This window comes from Myxocyprinus asiaticus, chromosome 7, assembly GCF_019703515.2.
Source record: "Myxocyprinus asiaticus isolate MX2 ecotype Aquarium Trade chromosome 7, UBuf_Myxa_2, whole genome shotgun sequence".
NCBI lineage: Eukaryota > Metazoa > Chordata > Actinopteri > Cypriniformes > Catostomidae > Myxocyprinus > Myxocyprinus asiaticus.
This window is the reverse complement of record NC_059350.1, coordinates 27,430,744-27,456,450: the sequence shown is the minus strand read 5'-3', so window position 1 is coordinate 27,456,450 and position 25,707 is coordinate 27,430,744. Positions and strand designations below refer to the sequence as shown.

Here is a 25,707-nt window from a genome sequence, read left to right as displayed (position 1 = left end):
GTAATGGAATGTTGATTTAGTGTTGCATTGTACTTTGTGATCAAGTGACAGCAGAGATTTTATGCTGTAGAACTAGAGCAGGTGCAGTATTTGGTTAGTGACTTGTTGATACTGTTGTCAAAGAAAGATAGTTAATAGTAAGCATGCCTTATGTATCCTATGCCAACCCAAATATTAGGAAAAAGAGGTACTGGCCTGCTAATAGAATAAATTTAGTTTTCAGTCAGTGTTTATTGTATTAGGCTTCTCTCAGTTATGAAATTAACTGAATTCATCTCAGTGTTATTTGTTTTAATAACTGATTTCATGTTACAGGCCTGTCTTTTAACTCGGTCATATGAGCCTCAGTAGCATGTTTGGTCAGCCCGGGGGCGCTATGTCTTGGAGACTCTCCCTCTATCCAGTGGAGCATGATGTTTTATTTTAAGGGATGTCGCTGCTGCTAACACACTTTGACATTCATCGCTAAATTATCAACGGTAATGTATTCACTTTTTTAAAAAAAAAAAAAAGAACTGCCTGTTCCCTACGCAAAATATCTTAAATTTAACGAATAGCATTTGTATACACTCTAAAAAAAAAAGACCTCTAAAAAGCAGTGATGTTGAGACAGCAGTGTGTTCATCTGCCGATTGAATGGAATACCGCCACTTTAATTGTGTTACACTGTAACGATGTAATGCCACAACATTTCGTTGTCTTTGACTGTATTTTATTTTTATTTTTATTATTATTTATTTTTTTTATTGGCGCTGAAACAGTCACCTCTTAAAATCCTTGACTATCGGCAAAATTTGGGCTTAACTTCTTGAACCTACGTTGAATGAACTGACGTATTTGTTGTAGAGGAAAGAGCAGCAGCTGTCGCACTGTTTTATTTTTGCTTTTAAATACGTCATGACCATGAGTAGGCTTATGTTCTGTCTATCAAACTCCTTTTTACAATTCTTTGGAATATTCAGACATTCATTTTCAGTCTCACTGAGTTCAGTAGATATAATTATAATGTTAAAGGGTTGTAACAAGTCGAACTTTGATTTAACAGTGGCTCCTGGCTTTGTGCGTAGGGATGGGCGGATCGATCTTAAAGTATCTATTTGTGCGTCATGTGGATTTGTTTTTTCTTCATATACTGAGTTGGGACCATCCGTGAAGATGTTTGTCACATGATTAGCGTTGCTGCATTTGTGCCGAAATCTGGCTCATCACCAGATTCTTACTCCCCGCTACCTGATTGGTCCTATTTCCTAAAGCCCACTCCTAAACATAAATCAATAAATCGGCCTCCCAAGGGCACTTTAAAGGAAGAACAATCATGATAGCCATGCTGTGAGATCGCTTCAAAATGAATTTCCAATAAAAATAACTTAAAAGTTCCGAATGACCCTTAGCCCTCCATGGCTCTCACAGTGGATGGTAAAATCCTCGAAGGGAATAGGGCATAGGAATGATCACTTCTGAATGGAACGCACCCAATGACTACGTTTACATGGGCTGTGTCTCGTTTGGAAGGCTGCATGCTTGGTAGGATGTGTCCTTTGAAGGCTGCAGTATACCGAGTGTCCTCCTTTAAACAAGCCTCGTTAAAACGAGACGGCCTTCGTATGATAAACGGAAACGGAATGTGACTTGGTTGCAATGTGAGCACGCCGCTCTTTAACAAGCGCGAGCGCTTTGAGTGAGAAGGGAACAACAAAGTCCCTCTGGAAGGGAATGTATGAGGTACATTTTAGGAGCGTTATAATGATATAAAGAGAAAAGAAAATAGATTTTACAGTTGTACTTTTAGTCTAATACTTTATTTGAATTATATAGTAATATAATTATACATATTATGTACTCTGCTGCACCCATCTACTGAGGTACTTCAACTTGGGAATGAACATTCCTTGCGTTTGGAATATTTTTGCATATTTACGGGCAAATTGGCGTCATTTTTTTTTTTTTTTTTTTTTTTTTTTAGACATTTCCGTTGAAGCAAAGAATTGTGGGTTTTGAGTGCCCACGAAGGATTAAACTCATGCATCCTCCGAATTCCCTCCGGAGCACGCAGCCTTCCAAACGAGACACAGCCATGGACACCAGAAAGCGACAGCAGCAACGTAATTTCTCCGCGACGCTTGTGTAAATAACGCACATGGAATCTGAGGAAGACTTTTCAGTTGCTTCGTAGCAATAGTGAGGTCAGAGCACTTATATCAAATTGAGCCTACAAGCTTAGCATTAAATAGTAGTCCCATATCCATTTTTATGGATGTCTATGAGGAGGTGCTTCAGTGTGCTGAATAAACTGCTTTTGTGAGGAAACGGCTCATCACATAATGAATTGACCGCCTGTCCGCTAATCTTCAACATTTTAACACTAAATAATCCTCTTGGAAATAACTATATGTGGACTTTACTACGATCAAATTGCTGTTTTATAAGAAAAGTCACGGACATTTGTGCGACAAGTAGGTATCAGTTTACGGTTCTCCCCATTCGTTTGTATAACATTCGCAAATGGTGACTTACTGTCGTAACACGCTTGTTGACCATTGAGTTCTCTCCAATGGTAAACGCGCGAGATTATCACAGTTTCAAAAACCTGTAATATGCGTTTACATGGCCACATAAACCGCGTTTTCCGGCAGAAACCCATGTGTGTTAAACTGCGTTCTCTTAATTCCTTAAACGGCGTAAGAAAATATATTAAGGCGATCTTGTTTATATGACGTTTCAGAACGCCGCTTTCTGCAAAAACCCTGAATTAAACTGTTTTTTAAGTGCATGTAAACATGGTCAATGTCTTAGGGGAAAGAGGCCAAACTCCATTGTAACGAAGCTGTGTTTATTTAAGGTAGAACTGGTATTCAAAGGAATTTAGGTTACTCTGAAAACGATAAGGTTGTTTCCAGAAGCAGTTTGTGCTCATGACTACCTGACATCTTACAAAAATCATATGTAAACTGGTTCTTTTTCATGGATATAGGAGCTACTTGTTTCAACAAATGAGATTTTTTTTAAATTCCATGTCAGCTTGTTATAACTTTGCAATTCCCAACTCTATTAAAATCATGCTAATTCTGTTTTTTATTTTTAGGTCTTTATGTGAAGTGACCCTTAAAACTCCTTGATCATGTCCACCAAATCATCTTTGCTGAAGGTGATTCTTCTTGGGGACGGTGGCGTGGGAAAGTCCTCTCTCATGAACCGTTACGTCTCCAACAAGTTTGATTCACATCTATTCCATACAATCGGTGTTGAGTTTTTAAACAAAGAGCTGGAGGTGGACAATCACACGGTCACCCTACAGATCTGGGACACAGCAGGCCAGGAGAGGTTTAGAAGTCTCCGAACACCCTTTTACCGAGGTTCTGACTGCTGTCTGCTTACATTTAGTGTGGATGATAATCAAAGTTTCCTAAACCTCAACAATTGGAAAAAAGAGTTTGCATTCTATGCAGATGTTAGGGACCCGGATAAATTCCCTTTTGTTGTTCTAGGGAATAAAGTAGATGTAACAGAGCGTCAGGTGTCATTGGGCGAAGCTCAAAGGTGGTGCAGAGAGAATGGTGGACATCCATACTTCGAGACAAGTGCCAAGGATGCCACTAATGTACCAGCAGCTTTTGAGGAAGCGGTTAGGTGTGTACTCGCATCCGAGGATCGCACAGAACATCTGCTGCCCACAGACACCGTTGACCTGCGCAGGAAGTCTCGCTCGAATGGCCCATGTTGTTGATGCCCTGTATTGTAATGGCCACAACTGAAAAAACTTTTACAGAGTGTAAATTTGCCAGTTCTAAACAACAGATGCCAGACAAATTTTTATGTGCAGTATGATACATATTTGGTATCATGGCAGTCATTAAAGAGCTCCATCATCTCACACGTGTCCTGCTCTGAACAATGAACACTAATGCAGAGACTTGATATAATCTGTCGGAGTTACATTCCTTGTTTAGACTTAAAAGTAATCTCTCTGGGTCACATTCCTTTGTCAACTTGAAAAGCTCTGGATAACATTCCTGTGTGTTTTATGTATATCATGAATCTCAGTAAACCAAACCGGGATTGAGAAATTACTCTATGTGCACTTATACAAATTCTAATGCTGTTGACAACTGAGAAATAAATGTCAGCTTTTGCACTCATGAACACTAGAACATACTTGTGTTTTTGTCTCATTTGCTGAGTGTAATTCTTAATGTGCATGTTTTATTTTAAGTGCCTTTAGCAACGTTCTGTTTTTTTTTTTTTTTTTTTTAATTATGTATTTTTATCATACATTTTTTAAGTGAATGTAATTTTCAAGGGGCTGGAATGTGGAAATGATCTTGCATCATAAGCCATTTTGGAATGAGCCTTTCTGAGTCACATCACTTAATTTACATTGGGCTTTGGATGACTTGATACTCATTTATACATCATTTGTAATTATTATTTTTGTTTTTTTAATATGTCTGAATATAAAAACCTGAACAGAAGGACTTTTGCCATATTTATACTATAAGACATTTTCTTGATAGTGACAATAAATGAATGTCGTTGCTGTATTTTCATTTTGCATCAGACATCTGTGCAAAATTTCAGCCTATATACACAAAAATACACAGATCCTGCATGCTCGTCCAAGTTTTGCCACATCTGGGTATTCATTAATTTCATTGAAATGTCATACTACTGAATTAGAAGTGTTTGATTATAGTTAATCCCTTTCATTGTGTTATTTATATATATATATTTTTATACAGTATTTACTGTATCATTTTATTTTAGTGTGATGTAAAGTAAAAGGCAATGCTAAGGCATATTGTTTCCTCATGCCTACACCAGGTGTCTTGATTAAAAAAGCAAAAAAATAAAAAAACACATTTAACATGCACAGTCTATGGTAGGACTAAAAAAAACTAATCAGTTACCTTAAAACAGTGAAGTGTTTAGGCTATTTGGCAACAATATTTTATTCTGTATTTTTGTATTATCTCAGCAAGGTGCAGATGGTCTACATATTTTGCACAGCTACTTTTATTGAATAATTAACACAAAACAGTTCATATTGATCATAGAAAATGTTTTACTAGAGAAGGTTACAAAAATCACTGTACAGGATTCATAAAACATCTGACTTCAAATAAAATGGACTATGAAACATCAAGAACTACAATTTCCATCAACATACATTGGATTATCTACAATAGACAATAATGTCTATTGTAGTTCATCAGAACAATGGACTACACATCACTTACAGTACTGCAAAACAAAATGAAATATCTCTCTTTCATGCAATAATGAGTGAACAATAGAACATCCAGGCGCATGTCTTCTTTTTCAAAAACAGGGCAAATAGATTAATGAACATCCCTGTGAAGTCCCTTTAACAGGTTTTAACATACAGGAAGAAACAGCATATTATAGTAGTAAGACAGTTGTATGTGTGGACAATACTTACATGCTTATATTTACAGAGAATAATTATTTCACTTTTCTTAAAAGAGAGATCAATAAAAAAGAGATTTAAGGTGTAAAAGTAGTAGTAGAAAGAGAGAAAAAAAACAGATACACTGCAAAAACAAACAGATACACTGCAAAAACAAGGCTGCATTGCTTGACTGAAAAATCAAACCATTCATGAAATTCATGTCATTTTCATGGCAGTTTCAGAGTTTCACATCCAAATAGCAATAACTCACACAGTCACGATCATCTCATAAAACTCATAGTAAACAGCAATCTTGCCATAACAACAATTATTTATAGACTGAAAAATACCTAGATTTATAAACAAAACATCTTTTGTTTTTAAATATGTAAGGAAAATGGAAGATAAGAAATCTGTATGGCTGATGAGGGCATCTGGTGATATCTGATTGACTATTATTAGGAGTAAATAAAATACTTTCTGAAACTTTCATTTTTAGAGAAACATTTTCTGGTGTGTGTGTTTGTGTGTGGGGGGGGGGGGGTTGGGTGGTTTACGAGGACATTTTTCAAGGGTATTATGCTATAAATGTGGTTTATGAGGATATTTCTAGTGTCCCCATAATTCAAATTGCTTAAAAAACATACTATAAGTTTTTTTGAAAATGTAATAATGCAGAAAGTTTTTTGTGAGGGTTAGGGGATAGAATCTATAGTTCGTACAGTATAAAAATCATTATGTCTGTGGAGAGTCCTTATAAGGATAGCCGCACCAACGTGTGTGTGTTAATATCTGCTTTGCTATTATAAGACTAGTGCAATATGTCAAGAACCGGTATTATCTCCCCACCCCCTCCAAAAAAAATTGTAAGAAAGAAAACAGAGTTGGAAAAAGATTTGAATTCAGATATCTAAGAAAGAGAAAGATTCTAAATAAACAGATATTTTAAATATACAACCTGGCACCCATTATAAAAAAAAAAAAAATCAAAACACAACATTCATTCACTTTCACACATGTATATACTGTATATTTATATATGTATAAAACACCAAACGGAAGTTCCTGCAAAATGTCTTTGAGGAGTTAGTGCAGAGTTAGTCTATGATATAAGCAGTGCTTCTCCAAGACAATGCATCATAAATCCAAACATAACCCAGTTATAACCGTGACTCTACACTTATACGTACAGTTTTTACCAATTCAAAGATACTATAATACACACACTTTTATACAGTCTTAATGATGTGGACACGCAAAACACATCATATCACCTCATTAACTGCAGGAGTGATAATTTCACTCACTCTTTTGTTACAGATGTTAAAAACTTGCCAAAACGTGTTTCATCATGATTATAACCAACTTATACCACTGTTAGGATGTACGGTCAGGAAAGTGCACCGCTTAGCAGTGTTAGTTTGCGCTGTGTTTCATCTGAGAGTGACAGGTAATTGCAGCAGGTGTGTGTGTGTGTGTGTGTGTGTGTGTGGGCAGGTTTAAGTGGTTTACGAGGACTTTTTTTAGGCTACAAACTGGTAATTACAAGGGTATTATGCTATAAATGTGGTTTATGAGGACATTTCTCCCCGTAATTTAAATCGCTTAAAAAACATATTAAACGATGTTTTACTGAAAATGTAAAAATGCAGAAAGTTTTTTGTGAGGGTTAGGTTTAGGGGTAGGGTTAGGGTTAGGGGATAGAATCTATAGTTTGTACAGTATAAAAATCATTATGTCTATGGAGAGTCCTCATAATGATAGCTGCACCAACATGTGTGTGTGTGTGTGGTCTAGAGAGCAGGTTAGATAGAGGTTGGGCAGAACAGAGCTGGGAGAATTGTTTATGAGTAAGAGTTTAGGCCCTCCTTAGAGCGAGACTGCACGTCCTGCAGTTCCTGATCATCCTTGGTCTTGATGTCCTGGTAGGCATGGGTCTGCTGACACGCCCCCTTAATATAGGCCCAGTTAGCTGCCAGGATCATCAGGTAGTGGATCTGTGGACAGAAGAGATGGGGAAAGGGAAAGTAGAAAGACAAACAGACAGACAGAGGAAGGAAGGATTAGTCATGAATTAGTTAGTTAGCCAAAGCCAGCTATTAGAGTTAAGACAGTATCGATTAGTTGCTCTAAATCTATAAATACACAAATCAATATTAGTTGAAGAGAATATCTGGCATGTGGTTATTTCATGAAGGCAGTTAGCACATAAAGGCTGATTTAAGCAAATCTACTGACCACAGAAGAAATGTAAAAGAAAAGGCTGACCTTAACTATAAAATAAAGTCAAATAAATGGATTTCTGCACAATAATAGTTTATTTCTCATTACTGCCGCAAACAGAGACTACACTGGTTTGAGAATAATACAAAAGGCAAAAAACTATATGATGTTTAAATTCATCAATAAACAAAGAATATTAAAACATTTGAAGTAGTCAGATGAATCTAAAAATAAAGACACTGAAAGACAAAGTATTTTTTAGAATCAGTTCTACAAATGCAAAACAATCTCATAAGTAATTAAAAACAGAGGAGTCTCATGACCAAAATGTCACCAAACCAACTTTTTGTCTGTATCATCAAAATGTCATTGTAATGCCATTCTCACTTCAGTTCAGACGATTCCATCACAGCCTCGGCAATCTTATGATTTATTGTGCAGGTTTAATATAAGTTTACTTACAATATAAGATCATATTAATATTTTAGATCCCCAACCCCATCCATAAACCTAACCACAAAATAACAAGAATATAACCAAACAACATTATAAAAGACATAACAAGCTGATAAGTACATTTACAATCAGGGACTAAAAACTGTTCAAGGAACAAAAAACGAAAACAGAAAACTAACAAAATATTTAGCGATAAAGGGAACGAAATCCCTTTCAATTGTTCTGCAGTGAAAACATTATTTTTAAATGCTAGTAACCGGTTAATAACCAGTTCATTTTGTTCTGATATTTTTTCTGTTAAACCAAAGACCAAAGTATTTATCACAGTAAATTTATGGAATTACATGTTCTTTTATTTTGTTCTAACCAGCAATCATTTGGAAAGGAGGCTGCGGAACGCCAGAACCGGAACGAAAAAATACTGTTTCTGCACTTTGTGCTTCCCATTGTGTACTGAACCTAAACTAGTCACAGCAGATCACACAATGTTTGCTTTATTTATTACAGACGAAGTGGAATTCAGATAGACAGATGCCTGAATTTGATATAAAATAAACAGAAACATTTTTCATTTTAAAAGGTTATGTGCTGCTTACGGTGCCTACTGTGTGTACAAGATGAAAGTCCAATGAAAGCCTATTTATTTTAATAACAATAAAGGAGTCAGTATTTTGAATTGTTTTCCTGAATAAACATGATATTACTATGATAAACATAATATAACATGGTATATTTCTGTTGTAAGAACACAGCTTTGTGATAGTTTAATGGAACTGGAGGTGTCAGAATAAACACCCTGGTAATGGCATACTACCATACTTACTATTTCTGCCATAGAATGATATAGCAGAAGTAGTAAGAGTATTATGTGAAGTATGCCACTGCAAACACAGCCCATGAAACACACGTCACCATTGTAACGTTGTGAGTCTGGCCAATCGTGAATAAGCTGTTTTGTCATTCAGAGCTTGTGCAGACGGCTGGTCTCGAATTGCTCTCGCAGTACTTTAATGGATTACGTCTCCGTGATGCACGGTGGCACCACCTTAAGTCAGACAAAATTTCTAACCCACATGCACTGCTTCAAGTCCGGTGCCAATCGGTCTACGCAGCGCTCCATTAAGTCAAAAACATCTATTAGATTCTCACAATCAGTCACATGATAAGATCGGTCACATGACACGCAAGAGCCAATGGCATTTGGGTGATGAGTTGAATATACATCATCTGAGTGACATTTCAGTAGTGCAGGCAAAATGTCCCACCGGTGACATTCGGTCATGAGAGTGTGTAAGTAAAAAAGTATAGTCACACCCTTTACACATACATATATACGTACAGAGTGAATGCAAAAGTCTGTGAGCATTAACACTACATTCCTATTATCTTTCAAGACACAGAGTAATGCATAATTATACCCTTCTCATCTATTTTACATACTTGCCATTTCTATCTGACTGACTTCTGGACTACTGGTGCCTAAGGTTAAATATAATAATTGAAAAAAGAAAAATAAATCCAGTTTTTTTTCTAGTTTTAAGGTTTTGTTGGAATGACAGGAGAGTTAAATTCCTAGTACCCAAATGTAATTTTCTAATTAATGCTAAATAAGCGAGCAGTTATAAATGTATTTGATTCTGGGTTTGTACTATATGCTATGCTTGATCAAAATTTGTACCTAGATGGACACAGGTATATATTAATGGAAAACATTAAGTCAGTGAAATGTATTGTCCTTTTTTTGTCAAAAGATCAACCCATGTCCATAACTATGGATGGAACACAATGGCAAGAATTATTTTTACATTAAACTACACATGAGGGCCCATACTATTAGCCGTAACATTAGCTATTTTTTCTCTCTCTTCTCTTCCCACACTCTTTCTCACTCAATTTCTCTCTCTCTCTCTCTCTCTCTCTCTCTCTCTCTCTCTCTCTCTCTCTCTCTGTATCTCTCTCTCTCTCTTTTTGTGTCTCTGAGAGCAACTTTCACAGAGTGTGCAGTTGCCTTCCTATATTCAAAAGGCTCAAAACTTAGTGGTGTGACTGTGGTCGTAGCTCTTAAACTTCAACACAGCAAAGTTATATGTTGTGGCCATCATATAGATGAGCTGAATGGAAGAGATCAAAAGACAAACCAGTGGGTGAGACCAAACTTTTAGATGTATAGCAGTTTACAGTGTATCACCAAAAAAAAAAAAAAAAAAAAAAAAAATTAACACAAAAAGATATATTAACTTGATAAAATAAAGGGGTCATGTCATTAGGAATGTAATTTTCCTTGATATTTTGACATATAAGAAGTCATTGTACTAGAAAAACAAACGCAAAACTTCCTCTCCAGTCTAAAAAAAAAGATTGTTTCTACTATGCAAAAACAAATCATTTTGAAATCGACTACATTGTGACGTCACAGTGCAGTCATTTCAATAGCCCTGCTTCCACAACATTGTTGTGGAGAACTGGTAGAGTGGTTAAGGTACTTCAACTCTGAAGGTGGCACTATTGTTCAAGTAAGGTCCCCAGACGTTGTTGTGTTCCTGTTTGTGGAAAAATTGCATCTCTGCATAGCCTTCTGAAGGATCCCAACATTAGGAATGAGTGGCTTATTTAAATGAAGTTCCTGAATGCATCAATGTGGAATTATGTCTTTTTCTGCACATTTCTTTATGGATTCTTTTGAGAACTATTATGATTCAGACTTTACAAAGAAACTAACATTGAAAAATGGAGCAGTGCCAACTTTATCCACACGACAGTCATGCTGGTGAGTAACCAATTTAATACTACTGTTTCTATCTGTGTTTGTTTGAACTGTAAGGAATCTTAGAGTCAACCGTTTTTATCACAAAATAAACAATGATCAGGACTCCAACGCGGAGCGGATCGTGCTTATTACACAGTTACTTACCAAAGAAATATATAATTGCTCACAAAATATTGACAAAATTAAATGTTATTATGTAAGGAGAAAGTGTAGCGTGGAGTGCAGCGAAAGATAATGGAGTAGTACAAGATAGTGGCTGCCATCTCATCTGTACTTGTATTAGACAGGATGTCCATTATTTTGGCCAAAATGAATGAAATGAAATGGCCATTATTCTGTATTTATGCAGCAAAACAGTCAAGGGCGATTTCCTCCCTGTTCGACCTGTGAACATCCCTATTTCCCATTACATGGGATGCATATTGAAGCGGCCACACTACAGAGGCAAACCCTGGGCCGACCATCCATTAAAGTTGGATACAGATTTATTACACCTTCACATTCTCAGCTTGCGTAAGTCTGGACTATTTTCACTGTTCTCAGCTTTATATAACATTAGTGTATCACCATATGTTATATATCTAATAATATAAGTATTCGGGAGCAACAGAATGCTGACTTTGTTAAGTTTTTGATTGTTATTTCAGTCGGAACAACTGTAGTAGTTTGATTGCGTGCTTCACATAAATTGGGACATACTGTATAACTATTAATGATTGCCTGGACTTTGTGCTTTCAGGAGATTTGGTATGTCACTTGAACATTTTCATCCTTTTATTCTTGGAAAAGGGGGGGGGTGTTTGCACTTCAAAGATGCTAGCCAATCATAACCCAGTGGGCATGCATGTTGAAGTCTTAAAGGAGACAGCACAGAAAACCGAGTGTTTCAGACAGAGGGCCAGAGACAGGGTGGAAAAAGGTAATATAATACTACATTATGACATATTTTTTGTGCCAAATCCTTACTAACATTATAAGTAAACATAAAGGAAAATAATAAAGTAAAAACAAATGCATGACATGACCCCTTTAAGAATAAAGCACAATAGTACCATTTCAATCTCCTCTTATCAGAGCGACTCTTCAATAAACTTTAATTAAGCCAATTTTCAACATCAAAGTAAATTATCCTAGATATAAAATAGTTAAGAAAACAATTAAGGAATGAACCATTAAAGGTCTTACCAGTGAAATCACAGTGGCACCAGCTCCAGCACAAGCAACAATATACAGATGGTAGGACAGGTAGAACTGCAATGATAAGAGTTCAAGAGATCCATTAAACATGACTAACATAAAAACACCACACAAAAATAGCCATAGAAAAAAGCATAAAACCTTACGATACAATATTACTAATTTAAAATAAAATGAATCTAATTAAAATATTCACTTTTCATACTGCGTATGTGAAATAGTGAATAAATAATCAATGTAATCCTGTCAAAGTCTTGTCAAAGCTAGAATTTGCTCTTTTGTTTTTGTTTTTTAAATAGCTATTTGTATGAAAGGTGAAATCCACATGTTTTGCACTTCTCTGGCTGTCAAGGTTAAAACAGGTCCACATTCTTAAGAAGGCACACAAAGTTATAAACATGAAAAAGAAAGGAAGTTCCTGTTAGAGGCCAGGGACAAATAAGGGTAGTTCTTTACCTCACTAGTATTGCAGATGTCGCTTAGTGTGGACCCACAAGCTTTACCAGGGGTTGCATTCCAAGGGATGATTCCTATAAATGAGGTAAAAGTGACATACCATCTTAGGAACCTTTCTGAAAAAACATACAGCAAGGCAAGTTAACTGGAGGCATGTGGGCAAAATTCAGCCCACCAATCGCTTTTATCTGGCCCTGTGACATATAAAGATTTTTTGTTTTTGATTCAGTCAAAATTACAGACTTAACAATATAGGCTAAAAGATAAATTGATGATGAAAACTGAACCTTCAATGAAAATTCACAGAAAAGTTTGCTTTTATTCTCCATTCTTCAGGTGTTAAACAGATGTGTCTCACCTGTTGAGCATCTGTAGTGCTTGTAAAAAGTGTTAACATGAAGTGCCATTGAACCTGCATACATTCATACAGTATATCCTGATTGTGTTTAGTTCAACATACAGATGTGTCAGCGTTATCAATCCCGTTCCCGAACATCATAAAATCAGTTTGTTCCCTGTTTACCAATAATTGTATACAAGTATCTGGCTCCTTCACAAATTCACAACATGTGCTGGACAGGGAAATTGAATGAGAGAATAACATTTTCTCTTTTTTCAGGGTTAAATGTATTTTATGTAAAAAACATTTCTATATTAGAATTGCCATTATTTTCTTGTAGGTGGTTATGGTCAAAGATACAGACTTTAGCAGATCTAAATTTGTAAACAATAGCCCTACATTGTTAAAATATTCATTATGTTTTTATTTTTAAAGTGAAGTTCATCAAAACCTATTTGTAAGTTGAAGGTGTAAGGTAATATTTTTTCTTCAGCCAGATCTTTAGAAGGAATTTATGGCCAGACCTTAAAAAAATGTTAATTGAATACCTCTGACTATTTTAATGGAAATAAATGAATAGCTATTGTTAACAGTGTTTAGTTATGTTTTTCATGTTAACTACAATGAAAGTGTTTGCCTAGACAAATACAGAAAAAAGTTTGGCGCCATCAATTTTTCATCTGGATAATCTGGCCTCTGCAAAAAAGTAGTTGAAGAGTCCTGCCATACAGCAGGCCTTTATCTGTACTCTAAACAGATATAAGGACTACTCTAAACTGCAACAATAAGAAAATACTAAAAGGATTTTTCTGACTGATAGAGGTATCAGATAACATTTTAGCCTTGTATTTGTAATAAGTATTTGTAATAAGAAGAGTATGCTAGTTAGAACTCACATATTTATCACTACAGCTGCATTCCATTAAGTTCAGATTTTAAAGATATGTTGTTTTGCTAGAGTACTATTTGGTTGAATCACAGTCAAGGACAAATGTGAATGTTAGTGTGTTTACCATACTGCCGCACATCAACGCAGATGTTGTCCACAGAGGTGAGGTTGGCGATGGGGGACTTCATGGCACCACATGTGGTCCACACGTTATAAAAAAGGAAAACAGGCACCGCTGAGAAGCCGAAGATGAATAGCCATCCCAAGCCCAGGATGTAGGTGAGGAACACAAACTTCACAAAAGAAGAGAACTATGTTCATGTTCACATTTCTTTTCAATATCCATTTATCCAACATTTATGAGTATTAAGTAGTTTATTGTATGAATTACGACTGCAAAGGTCATTTGTATATTTATATTGCATCATGTGGCGATTGACCATCATTAATTACTATCATTATTTTCATCCTTTTTAAATCCTGTGGAGCATACAGTATTTATGTGTGTGTGTTGGCCTCACCATGGCACTGATGCAACGGCCACACACAGTCGTCTTGAACTCGCTGTGCATCTCTTTGACAGCACTGGTGGTGTAGAAGCCCTCAGCCAACAGGATGATGCCATAGAGGAAGAAGAAACAGGCGATTCCATAGATAATGTACTGCAAAATCTGAACCCTGTACACCAAAGAAAACATTCAGCCATAGTAAATGTGAGAGGTCTAGGGTGTCTATAGCACACACAAAAAGATAAAACTCTCTCAAATATCACCAAAACTCATGTTCAAACTCATGCCAAAACTGGCCCTCTAGAGCAGGGGTTTTCAAACTGGGGTCCGGTGAACTCCAGGGGGCCGCAAGGAGGTGCTAGAGGGTCTGCAGAAATTTCAGAGCATTTTTTTATATATATAAAAAAGTAAGCATTTATAAAATTTTAAATGATTACCTAAAAATAGATTTCAATTGAAGTAAAAAAAAAAAAAAAAAAACGTCTTTAGGTTTGTACATCTAACTATGGAGCCCCTAAGAGGACAGGCCGGGAATATTTTTTCTAAAATAGTTTTGAGTGCCCTCGCAATATGTTCTGCGTTCCCTCGCAATAGTTTGCGTTCCCTCGTAATAAATTAATAAATGGTTTTAATATAGTAACCACATTTTATCCCTGATTTTCATAGTAATACCGTAGTAATAACACAGGAAAACAAAAACTATGGTAATAAAAATCATTGTTTTGTGGTTATTATGGTTTTACTACAATATTTGTAGTAAAACCATGTTAACCACAATAATTACCATGGTTAATCTATAGAAAAACCATGGCTCCTATACGAATACAGTATACTGTATTAAAACCATGGTTTTCTGCCAAAAAAACTTGGTTACATAATTTACTTTTCATAGGTACTACAATATTACTATAACAGTCTACAATATTACTATAGTAAAACTAGTTAAACTATGGTATTTGTATAGTAAAACCATAATAACCACAATTTTTTTTTTTTTTTTTTACCATAGTTTTTATTTTCCTGTTATATCACTTTGGTTTCACTACAAATATTATGGTTAAAATATGGTTACTGTAGTAAAACCATGGTAAATTTATTGCGAGGGAATGCAAAACTTATTGCATAAATGGGCCATCATACATAAAAATATATTGCTGCCTTTTTTATTTATTTGGATGGGGGTCCCTCGCAAATTGATCATCATATTTGGGGGTCCTTGTCATCAAAAAGTTTGAAAACCCCTGCTCTAGATGTCTTTGCTCACTATCTACTTACATTTGAACATCTTAACATGTAAACACACATACTGTATGGACATGCAGTCATAGACCTCAATAGGTAAAACATTCTTCAGTAAACAATTATGTAAAATGTAACAGTGATCTCTATATCATCCTTAATCTAACAGTCATCGTAAAGCCAGTGCATAAAACCAATGACATCACTCTCTAAAAGTTGCTAGTCATCAAAATACATGGACTCAAATTAAACTGCAGTATAATGGATGGGATGTTCTTATTATTTACAGCTGTAGTTCTAAACCAGAGGGCTGGGGCCCTCTCTAGATGGCCTCAGAAAACTTTCAAGCGGGCCTCAAGATGATTAAAAATGAGTTTATATAAGTAATATTTATATTCCAACTTAATAAAAATGCAAGAAACTGCTAAAAAATCAAAAATCAATCAAAAACATGTTTCAGCAACTCCTTTTAATGACTGTTGTTTTTATTAAAGAATATACAGTTTTTAAAACTTCTGGAATCACAGAATTGACCATAATTTTTATACTTGTGTTAGTTAGTCAGCCTGGTCTCATTAAATTTAATTTAAAATTACAACATTGTTGCAAACCAAAATTACATGCTTCATTACATGTTTCGCTGTAGTTTCCAAGTGAAATGTTAGGTAAAACTTTTACCTAAACCTAACCAATATTGTTCAAAAAGATAAATGAGAGGTGATCAAAACAGACATCCTTACCCTAAACCAAAACCTAAACCTAACCTATAGTTTTTTAAAAGCAAATTCGACATTAAAAGTAAATTTACTGAAGCATCCATGTCACTTCTATGGCACTTTCACGTCACTTTTACTTTCGTTTCGAGTGTCCTTGGCTGGGCTCGAGCCAAAGTCCAACACTTTATCAGGTGAGCTACCGCGGAAGTTAATCATTGGAATAAGTGTGTAAATGTAGGTGGGTCTGTAATACAAGCGTTTAAATTAGTACTGTCCGAATTAACAATGCAATTAATTTAACGTATTAATTTTTCTTAATCGTGATTAACTAATTTACTGTTCATAAACCAGCATAAAAACTTGCTGGGAAGGGTGGAACCTTTGTAATGTGTCCACCCGGAGTCATTACACTAATACACACTTCACAACACACACACCATAGTCCTTCTACCAAGGTGAGCCTACAAGCTTAGCATAAAATAGCATAACACGGCGGTCCCATAGACATTCTATGGGTGTTACTGTCGTAACACACTAGTTGACGGTTACGCTCTCTCCTATGATAGAGCCGCGGAGGTTCTTATCTCAGTAAATAAAAGAATCTCTGCAAACACACACAACAGCACTTCTGTGACAAAATGATGGAAAAAGAACCTCTTAATACTATTTGATGTACAAAACATGCACAGATGGGACTTGTGACAGAAATCAAGAACTTTTCAGTATTTTTCGGCACATTTTAATTACCACAGAAGCACATCATGTGGAGTTCAAAGCGAATCATGAACGCGACTTCACGATTACAGTAGGACAGTGGGTAGCTACTGGCAGATTGTGAAGGATTTGAATTTAAGAGATTTAATGCCTGTTGCAATGAAAATGCAACCTATGTGGGGACTTCAATTAGTCAACCTCCAAGTTAGACTTTGGGAAACGTTTAATGTTCATGAACTGGTGCTATTTTAGTGCATTTCTACCTTTATACTGTGGAAGGCTTTGTTTGCAAAATGTTAATAAAGCATTATATTGTTACATTTTGTTTTGTTTTCTTTCCTAAGATGTAAATAAATGCATTTTAACAGGAAAATTAATATAATGTGTCAAATTTCAGCACTTAAAAAATTTGCTGTTAATCGCTATTAACTATGAAAAATTATGTGATTAATCGTGATTTAAAAATGTAATCGACTGACAGCACTAGTTTAAATGTATAGTTTTTCAAATGATACGTTAGAGTAAAAGTGTTTTGATATAATAACATAGCAGGGTGTGAGTAACAGAGCGAAAAATAAGTGTTTATAAAGTCATAAACAGCCATTGTACCCATGAATTGTGAGAACGTGAATAAAACGCACAGTTGTTGTGATGTCTCCAGTGTTAATTTCACCAGGAAACTGCTACAAAACATAGAAAGCAGCACGTAAAGCTCGGCTAGCAAAAATGTAGTTATAGTAACGTTCATTCTATGAGACTAGGTTGCAGTTACTGTAACAAAAAATTTGAAAACAAGCAACTTTGTGATTACAGCAGAAGCTCCATAGGAAATATCTTAATCTACATAGAGGGGGCCTCTGAATAGTATCCTGCACAATGGGGGGGCCTTAGAGTGAAAAAGGTTGAGGACCACTGATTTATGGCATTTGGTGAATTTTCTTGTGTGTTTATAAACACACACTTACACATCAGTGAGGGTGGCATGGTCAGAGGTGATACGAGAAAAATGGTTCTCCACCATGGTTACAGTGCCCGTAAGTGCCACATGCCCACAGCCACAGAACAGAGCCACACCAGAAAAGCACAAGATGGTGGCCACCAGAGAGGCATAGGGGACACCACCCAAACACTTGATGCAACACTCAAAGCAGCCTGTAGGGGGAGAAAGAGAGATTAACTGTTTTGTGGGCATTCGTCAAAGGCATAAAAAGAATCCTTCCAAGCTACAATTGAGAAATCTTAATCTTAATATATATATATGTATGTATATACAAAAAAACCTGTAGTTCATTATTCTTGGATATATTTATATGTTGCACTATTTTGCAGTGATTTATCAACTCTGGCCCTGACAACCCCAGAGGTAAAGTGCATATACTTGGTCATATACACCTCATCATGATTCATGTCAGATGAAATCAGCTGACCTTCCGTGACGAGCCGGACTTCACAGACACTTCATATGACATGTGCTAGCACGGACAGTGGTGTTATTGCTGAACTGTAAATGCAAAGAGCTCAATTACAGCCACTTCCGAAAAAAAAAAATTATAATTAACTATGGGTGTTTATACACACATTCTTACACATCAGTGAGGCTGGTATGATCAGAGGTGATACAAGAGACGTGGTTCTCCACTGTGGTCACAGTGCCCGTAAGTGCCTCATGCCCATAATAAAAGAAATATTATGGGTTCGTTACAAATTAAGTTTAATTGACAACATTTGTGGCATAATCTTGATTACCACAAAAAAGTTTTTTGACTTGTGCCTCCTTTTCTTTAAAAAGAGAAAAAATCTGGGTTATAGTGAGGCATTTACAATGTTATACATGTACAATGTCATAATAGACCATTTAATAAGCGACAAAATGGTTTCTTAACATCAACAAAATGATTGAAGCAGTTATTTGACAGCAATTCAAAATTTCATTTTGTGTGCCATGACTAGTGTGATCAGGAGTGGTCTTCAAAGAGCACAAAGCTACTACAGTTAAGCTTGGAAATGAAGCATGACAGGTTAAAATAGGGAAACAGTGATTTTAGGTTCTTTGAACCTTAACACTGCAATCATTCTCAGGAAACTGTGCCATTTGTGTCCCCATGACTTACTACTGATATAATTTACAGGAGAAGTCACAGATACTGAACTTTTTATACTTTTACCTCTTTACCTTTTTACCTGCAAAATACATTTCGAAGTAAACGCTTTAAATAAAACAATTTTAAAAAATCTGAATATTAGCCATGCCATTGGCATGGAATGCCATTCATTACACTGTGGTCTTTCTTTTCAACCCTATTATGGTGTGACACACCCTCTAAAAATAATGGTTTGATCTTTCTTAAATCACAAGTGAAGGAGGGACATGTTAAAAGTATTTTTTATCACATGGTTAAAACAGAAATTTGAAATATTTGAAAACAAAATACACTGTAAATACTAATAGTTATCTCAACTAAAAAAAATTGCTGACTCAACTTAAGCTTTATTTTATATGATTCTTACTAGTTTTAATGAAGTTACTGTTACTTTCTAAACTCTAAAGTTGTCATTAATAAAAACAATCAAGTGTTCCTAATTAAACAGCACTTGAAATGTCACATTTTGGAATTTAAGTCATTCTTCTCATACTTAATTGAAAAAAAAGTGCAGATTTATGTGCAATAAGAAGTACTGAGGAGAATCCAATGAGCCATATGGCTAATCTAGAGTGCAGTCATAATTTCCCTTATACTGTATAAGTCTATAACTCAATTTAAATAATTAAATAAAAACAACGATACTTTAATCACAGAAGAGTTAAGTTTACTTGTAACTAGTAAACTGTATTTAAATAATTAAGTTTTTTACTTGAGCCAAATACGTATGTTTACTTAGAAAAAGCATGCAAACCGATTGCCTTATAAAAATCTAAGTTATGTCAACTAATTGGATTTTACAGTGTGTAATGTTGTATGGTGCAATGATATTTGCTAGTTAATGCTGTTATTAGCCACTTTGGCAGTGCCCCCAAAAGATTTTAATGTAACAGGGTTGGCACAAGTTTTGAGATCTTTACTATAAGGAAAACACTTTAAATTAGTGATACTACGAGAGTTTATGGTTATTTAAATAATACGTACATAATATTTGGGGTAATGGTTTAAGATTCTACCATTTTTATTGATTATTAATCTGAAAATTGAGTGGGACACATCCCCCTATGGTGGTCTCCCAATGTCTATGGTGGTTGCGGCACTGATACTATAGGCCTAAGTTGGAAAAATAGGATTTCTTGAAAGTTCAGCAGTAATCTTTTTAAATTAAATTATGAAAAATAGCACTGTTTCCTGGGAATGAGCAAAACATTTAACACATTCAAGTTCAGTTGCATAAAACAAACATTTGGACTTACACTATTTGGCCAAAAGTTTGTGGACACCATATGGGCTTGATTAACATTTGATTTCAAAACCTTAGGCATCAATTTCCCCCTTTGCTGTAATAACAGCTTCCACTCTTTTGGGAAGGCTTTCCACTATACTGTATGTAGTAACATGGCTGCAGGGATTTGCTCTCATTCAGACACAAGGCTAATAGTGAGGTCAGGAACTGATGTTGGTCCATCGGGCCTGACTTACAGTTGCTGTTCCAATTCACCCCAAAAGTGATCAGTGGGGTTCAGGTCTGGGCTTTGTGCAGGCCAGTCAATTTCTTCCACGCCAGACACAGTAAACCATTTCTGTATGGACCTCAATTTGTTCACAGGGGCATTGTCATGCTGGAACAGAAAAGGGCTATCCCCAAACAGTTGCCAAAAATTTGGAAGCACACAAAGCCCAAGCCATTACATAAAGAAACATTACGATTTTTCTTTAATGGATTTAATGGAGTAACCAAATTCGTTAATTTGAAGGGGGTGTCCACATACTTTTGGCCATATAGTGTATATATTTGGACATAGGTAATATACTTTAACCGAGCATATTCTTTCTTTTTCTCAATGTTCACTCAAAACAGTTTTGCGTGAGTTAACTGCTTTATTAAAGCAGGGCTGTAGTGTTAGCAAACCTGAAAAACAGAGACAATAGAGAGAGGGGGATACCAAGCTGCTTGTGACTTTCAGAGTGCTTATATAATGCTTGTTAAAAATAGCTTCAAACACACACACACACACACACACACATACACACAATGAGGAAAAGAGAGGACAGTAACATTGCACACTCTTGCATGTGCCACTGGTGTTTCCATGGCAACCTTGTGCAATTGGTCTCCTGAACACCTCATAATTGCAGCAATGTGAATATATTTATATATATATATATATATATATATATATATATATATATATATATATATATATATATATATATATATATATATATATATATATATATTCACTTATTCTTTTAGAAATCTTTTACATTAAATAATTTGTGAAATGTATGGGGCCATGACGCTGTTTTCTTTTTATGAATGCAGGGAATCTTTTTGTCAGGGAGTTATGAGAGAGGAGATGAAGCTCTGACAGAAGCAGTTGTGCAACAGGATTGCACAATCTATCCCATTAATATTAATGAGCTGAGGTAAACCCAGAGGTGTTGAGATGCAGCCTGACACAGTAGGTAAATTCTGGGCTACACTAACGTTACATCCACTTTAATCTAGGTTGTTTTGGGTTGAATGAATCACATGACTATGTCACATGACAACAAATACATAAACCTTCTTTTTTCTCTATCCACACTACGCGAAGACAGAACTTTCAACTTTATCCACTTGGGAGAGCGTTTTCGAAAAACTCAGTTTTCGCTGGACAAAAACGTCAGCATCAAAATGTAGCGAAATTAATGCGTTTTCAAACGAAAACATATTAGTGTGGACGTGGTCTAACGCTACAATCCATTCAACTTGGAAAGTCGGAATTTTCAACATCCTACTTTGAAAAGTGCAATGGAATACCCCTTGAAGTCAGAATTCCAACCTGGAAACTCGTGAAGAAATGTTCAACTCCAGGTTAAAAGTTAATTATAAACATTAACTTTTATAAAATAATATCGATCAATGAATCAAAGTTCCTACACTGCATTATATTAAAGCTTTTTTAACAAATGTTTGCAGAGACAGGTGTTCAAAACATGGTAAAAACGTATATGTGTAGTACAAATGCTATCGTTACAGCATTGTTTATCAATTGGGTTGCTAGGAGACGTCTCTGGTGGCATTCGAACCCCTGCTAAGCTAACAGGACATTGTACATTTGTTTCCTTACACATCATCTTCCGAGCATCTGACAATGGTATGCCTTTATGGTTGGAGATCGAAGATATCAAGTAGGAAGATATCACTGCGAGAACATGACCACGGCAACGTTGCAGCGGCTCCCCGCCTCTGTCCTTCTACCTACGGGTATGAGGCCAGCGCGGCTAGCACTGGGGGCGATTTGGTGACCCCAATGGGATCGTCTCCGCCGGGTATCCCCCCGCGGACCTCCCATTCCCCAGCACGCTCGTCTGCCCCAATCAGGCTTCCGGATGAGTTCGCCGGCTCGTCTCACGGCGAGTCTGGCTTCTTGTTCGGAGCCCGCAAAGATGATGAGCTCTCAAGCGCAGCATCGGAGAGCGGGCTTCTCCAGTCGGACGCAGAAGCCTCAGCTGGGCTTCCCCCTTCGGGGACGATTGCCCAGTCACAGGCCGATGCCGAAATGACAGACATGCTTTCCTGGGCGGCTGCGAGCTTCGGGTTAGAGTGGAACCCTCCGCTCTTTCCTGAACCCTCGCGGCTTGATGATTGGTTTCTGGGCTCGTGGCGCCGCTCAAAGCAGCCATGCCCCACTCCAGTGCCATTCTTCCCAGAAGTGCATGAGGAGCTGACGAAGTCATGGGAGGCACCTTTTACTGCCCGGCCCCGATTCCACAGTTCCCTCGCTCTCACTACCCTCGATGGCGGAGCGGCCAGGGGCTATACAGCGATTCCCCCCATGGATAAGGTGCTCGCGGTGCACCTATGCCCGCTGAGCGCCGCCACCTGGATGCCCTAAGCTCCCGTCCAAGCCCTGTAGGCTCACGTCATCCCTGACGGCTAAAGCCTATAGCGCTGCTGGACAAGCCGCCTCTGCCCTGCACGCCATGGCTCTCCTGCAGGTCCACCAAGCCAAGGCGCTGAAAGAACTGCACGAGGGTAGCTCCACCCCAGATTTGATGCAGGAACTGCGCTCGGCGACCGACCTCGCTCTCCGAGCAACGACGGTCATGGTGCAGTCTCTCGGGCGGACGATGGCCACACTAGTGGTCCAGGAGCGCCACCTTTGGCTCGGTTCCTTGCTGCCCCCATTTCTCAGGCGGGCCTATTCGGCGACACTGTCGAGGACTTTGCCCAGCAGTTCTCGGTGGTGAAGCAGCAGATGGAGGCAATCCGGCACATCCTGCCCCGGCGTGGCTCAAGATCCCGCACCCCGTCTGCTCGTCGCCAAGGGTGTCCCCCTGCGGTGACTGCACTGGCTCCACTGCAGCCCGCCCCTTCGGCCCAGCCCCGGCGTGGAGCCAACCGCAGGAAGCAGACGCCATCCATCTCACAGCCGGCGCCTAAGAACCCACGGAGGTCCTCAAAGCGCCCCTGAGACGGGCGACCAAGGGACGAGGGAACCCACTAACATGGAGCTGGTATAAAGACCACTCCATCCCCCGGTGGAGGGCCGGGTGGAAAATCTTTTATTGCCATTTTGTTTGATTTCACCACATGCCCAAGTGGCTGCGGTACCATCAGTTCAGCAAAAGAGCGGCTTCCTTCCTCCCTGGGTCACATACACGGTGTGTACGGTCATCACCACGACTACCGTCCACGGGTTTTTTCTTGCAGGATTGGCGCTCCAGCGGTGGCCTTTCCGCCCCTGAGTGCCCAGCTGTGGCACACAGCCGCCCCCAATGTGGCAGTCTCCACGGGTTATGAGGACAGGCCTCTTCCTCCCCCGTCCCAGGCTGTTCCGGGGTGGTCACAAGGAATCAGGTAAGTGCTTCGATGTCCCTAGAATCAGCACGGTCACAACGTGGTGTGGCACCTCGCGCTCCGCCCCGCCGCAAGGCCCCACCTGCCGGTATGTCCGACGACGTTGTCCCCTTGATCCCCCTCGCGCGGAACTTGGACACGTAGCTCGCGCTTTCCAATCTGTTGCGATGGCTGATCCGGACCGTCCGACTCGGCTACGCTATTCAGTTCACCAGGCGCCCGCCCAGGTTCAGCGGTATTCACTTCACCTTGGTCAAGAGCGAAAACACTGCCACCCTGCGCGCGGAGATCGCTACCCTCCTACGGAAGGACGCGATAGAACCTGTCCCTCCAGCCGAGATGAAGAAAGGGTTTTACAGCCCCTACTTCATCGTACCGAAAAAAGGCAGTGGGTTGCGGTCAATCTTGGACCTGCGAGTACTGAACTGGCTTTACACAGACTCCCGTTCATGATGCTGATGCAGAAACGCATTCTGGCGAGCGTCCGGGATCAAGATTGGTTCGTGGCAGTAGACCTGAAGGATGCGTACTTCCACGTCTCGATCCTTCCTCGACACAGACCCTTCCTGCGGTTTGCATTCGAGGGTCAGGCGTATCAGTACAAAGTCCTCCCTTTTGGCCTGTCCCTGTCTCCTCGCGTCCTTACAAAGATCGCAGAGGCTGCCCTTGCCCCGTTAAGGGAGGTGGGCATTCGCATTCTCAACTATCTCGATGACTGGCTAATCCTAGCTCACTCTCGAGACATGCTGTGCGCACACAGGGACCTGGTGCTCTCACACCTCAGCCGACTAGGGCTTCGGGTCAACTGGGAAAAGAGCAAGCTCCTCTCGGTTCAGAGCATCTCTTTTCTCGGTCTGGAGTTGGACTCAGTCTACTTGACGGCGCGCCTTACGAACGAGCACGCCCAGTCGGTGCTGGCCTGTTTGAAGGCGTTCGAACAGGAAACAGCGGTTCCACTGAAACTTTTTCGGGTTGATCATATGAGGCCGCTTCAGCACTGGCTCCAGACTTGAGTTCCGAGATGGGCATGGTGCCACGGGACACATCGCGTGGCCATCACGCCGGTCTGTCACCGTCTTTTCAGCCCTTGGACTGACCTCTCGTTTCTACGAGCAGGTGTTCCTTTAGAACTGGTCTCCAGGCACGTCGTGATCACAACAGATGCCTCCAGAACGGGCTGGGACGCTGTTTGCAATGCGCCAGCCTCTGGACGGGTCCGCGACTGCATTGGCACATCAACTGCCTCGAGTTGTTGGCAATTCTGCTCGTCCTGCAGAGGTTCCGGCCATTGATCCAGGGCAAGCACGTGTTAGTTCGGACAGACAGCACGGCAACAGTAGCATATGTCAACCGCCAAGGCGGTCTGCGCTCTCGTTGTATGTCACAACTCGCCCACCGTCTCCTCCTCTGGAGTCAGCAGCACTTCAAGTCGCTGCGAGCCACTCACTTCCCGGGCAACCATAACACTACAGCGGACGCGCTGTCATGGCAGGTTACCCTCAGGGGAGAGTGGAGACTCCACCCTCAGGTGGTCCAGCTGATTTGGAGTTGATTCGGACGGGCACAGGTGGACCTGTTCGCCTCCCAAGAATCCTCCCACTGCCCGCTCTGGTACGCTCTCACCGAGGCTCCCCTCGGCATAGATGTGCTGGCATACAGCTGGCCCCCTGGCCTATGCAAATATGCATTTCCCCCAGTGAGACTGCTTGCACAGACCCTGTGCAAGGTCAGGGAGGACGAGGAGCAGGTCGTCCTGGTAGCACCCTACTGGCCACCCAGACATGGTTCTCGGACCTCACGCTCC

The 25,707-nt window shown here is 38.9% G+C and overlaps 2 protein-coding genes across 9 annotated transcripts in view; one reads left to right on the top strand and one right to left on the bottom strand.

Moving 5' to 3' along the window:
* The first annotated feature begins 335 nt into the window (after window positions 1-335).
* Window positions 336-5,579, top strand: LOC127443739 (ras-related protein Rab-9A-like). 6 transcript variants are annotated; one of them, XM_051702595.1, is made up of 3 exons: window positions 348-479; window positions 1,964-2,102; window positions 3,083-5,579. In XM_051702595.1, the coding sequence occupies exon 3, from the start codon at window positions 3,119-3,121 to the stop codon at window positions 3,722-3,724; it is 606 nt and encodes a 201-aa protein (XP_051558555.1). In that variant the 5' UTR covers window positions 348-479; window positions 1,964-2,102; window positions 3,083-3,118; the 3' UTR covers window positions 3,725-5,579. The 6 variants fall into 6 exon arrangements, with proteins under 6 accessions (XP_051558552.1, XP_051558555.1, XP_051558548.1 ...); XM_051702588.1 differs by having other exon boundaries at window positions 351-479; window positions 1,964-2,183; XM_051702589.1 differs by lacking the exon at window positions 348-479 and adding an exon at window positions 1,380-1,722 and having other exon boundaries at window positions 1,964-2,183.
* gpm6ba (glycoprotein M6Ba) overlaps window positions 5,040-25,707 on the bottom strand; it is a 77,219-nt gene continuing 56,551 nt past the window's right edge. For 2 of the 3 annotated variants that reach the window (XM_051702563.1, XM_051702562.1), the window contains exons 2-7: window positions 17,879-18,065; window positions 14,257-14,413; window positions 13,860-14,028; window positions 12,507-12,580; window positions 12,039-12,104; window positions 5,040-7,404 (exon numbers count right to left, since the gene is read on the bottom strand). In XM_051702563.1, coding sequence (XP_051558523.1) covers window positions 7,252-7,404; window positions 12,039-12,104; window positions 12,507-12,580; window positions 13,860-14,028; window positions 14,257-14,413; window positions 17,879-18,065 — 806 coding nt within the window. In that variant the 3' untranslated portion in view covers window positions 5,040-7,251. Of the gene's footprint in view, window positions 7,405-7,706; window positions 10,198-12,038; window positions 12,105-12,506; window positions 12,581-13,859; window positions 14,029-14,256; window positions 14,414-17,878; window positions 18,066-25,707 lie in introns of those variants that run through there. The other variant, XM_051702565.1, reaches the window with a different exon arrangement.

What these genes read in the sequence shown, in the direction of transcription:
- LOC127443739 (XM_051702592.1), top strand. Translation starts at nt 3,119, where the DNA reads ATGTCCACCAAATCATCTTTGCTGAAGGTGATTCTTCTTGGGGACGGT.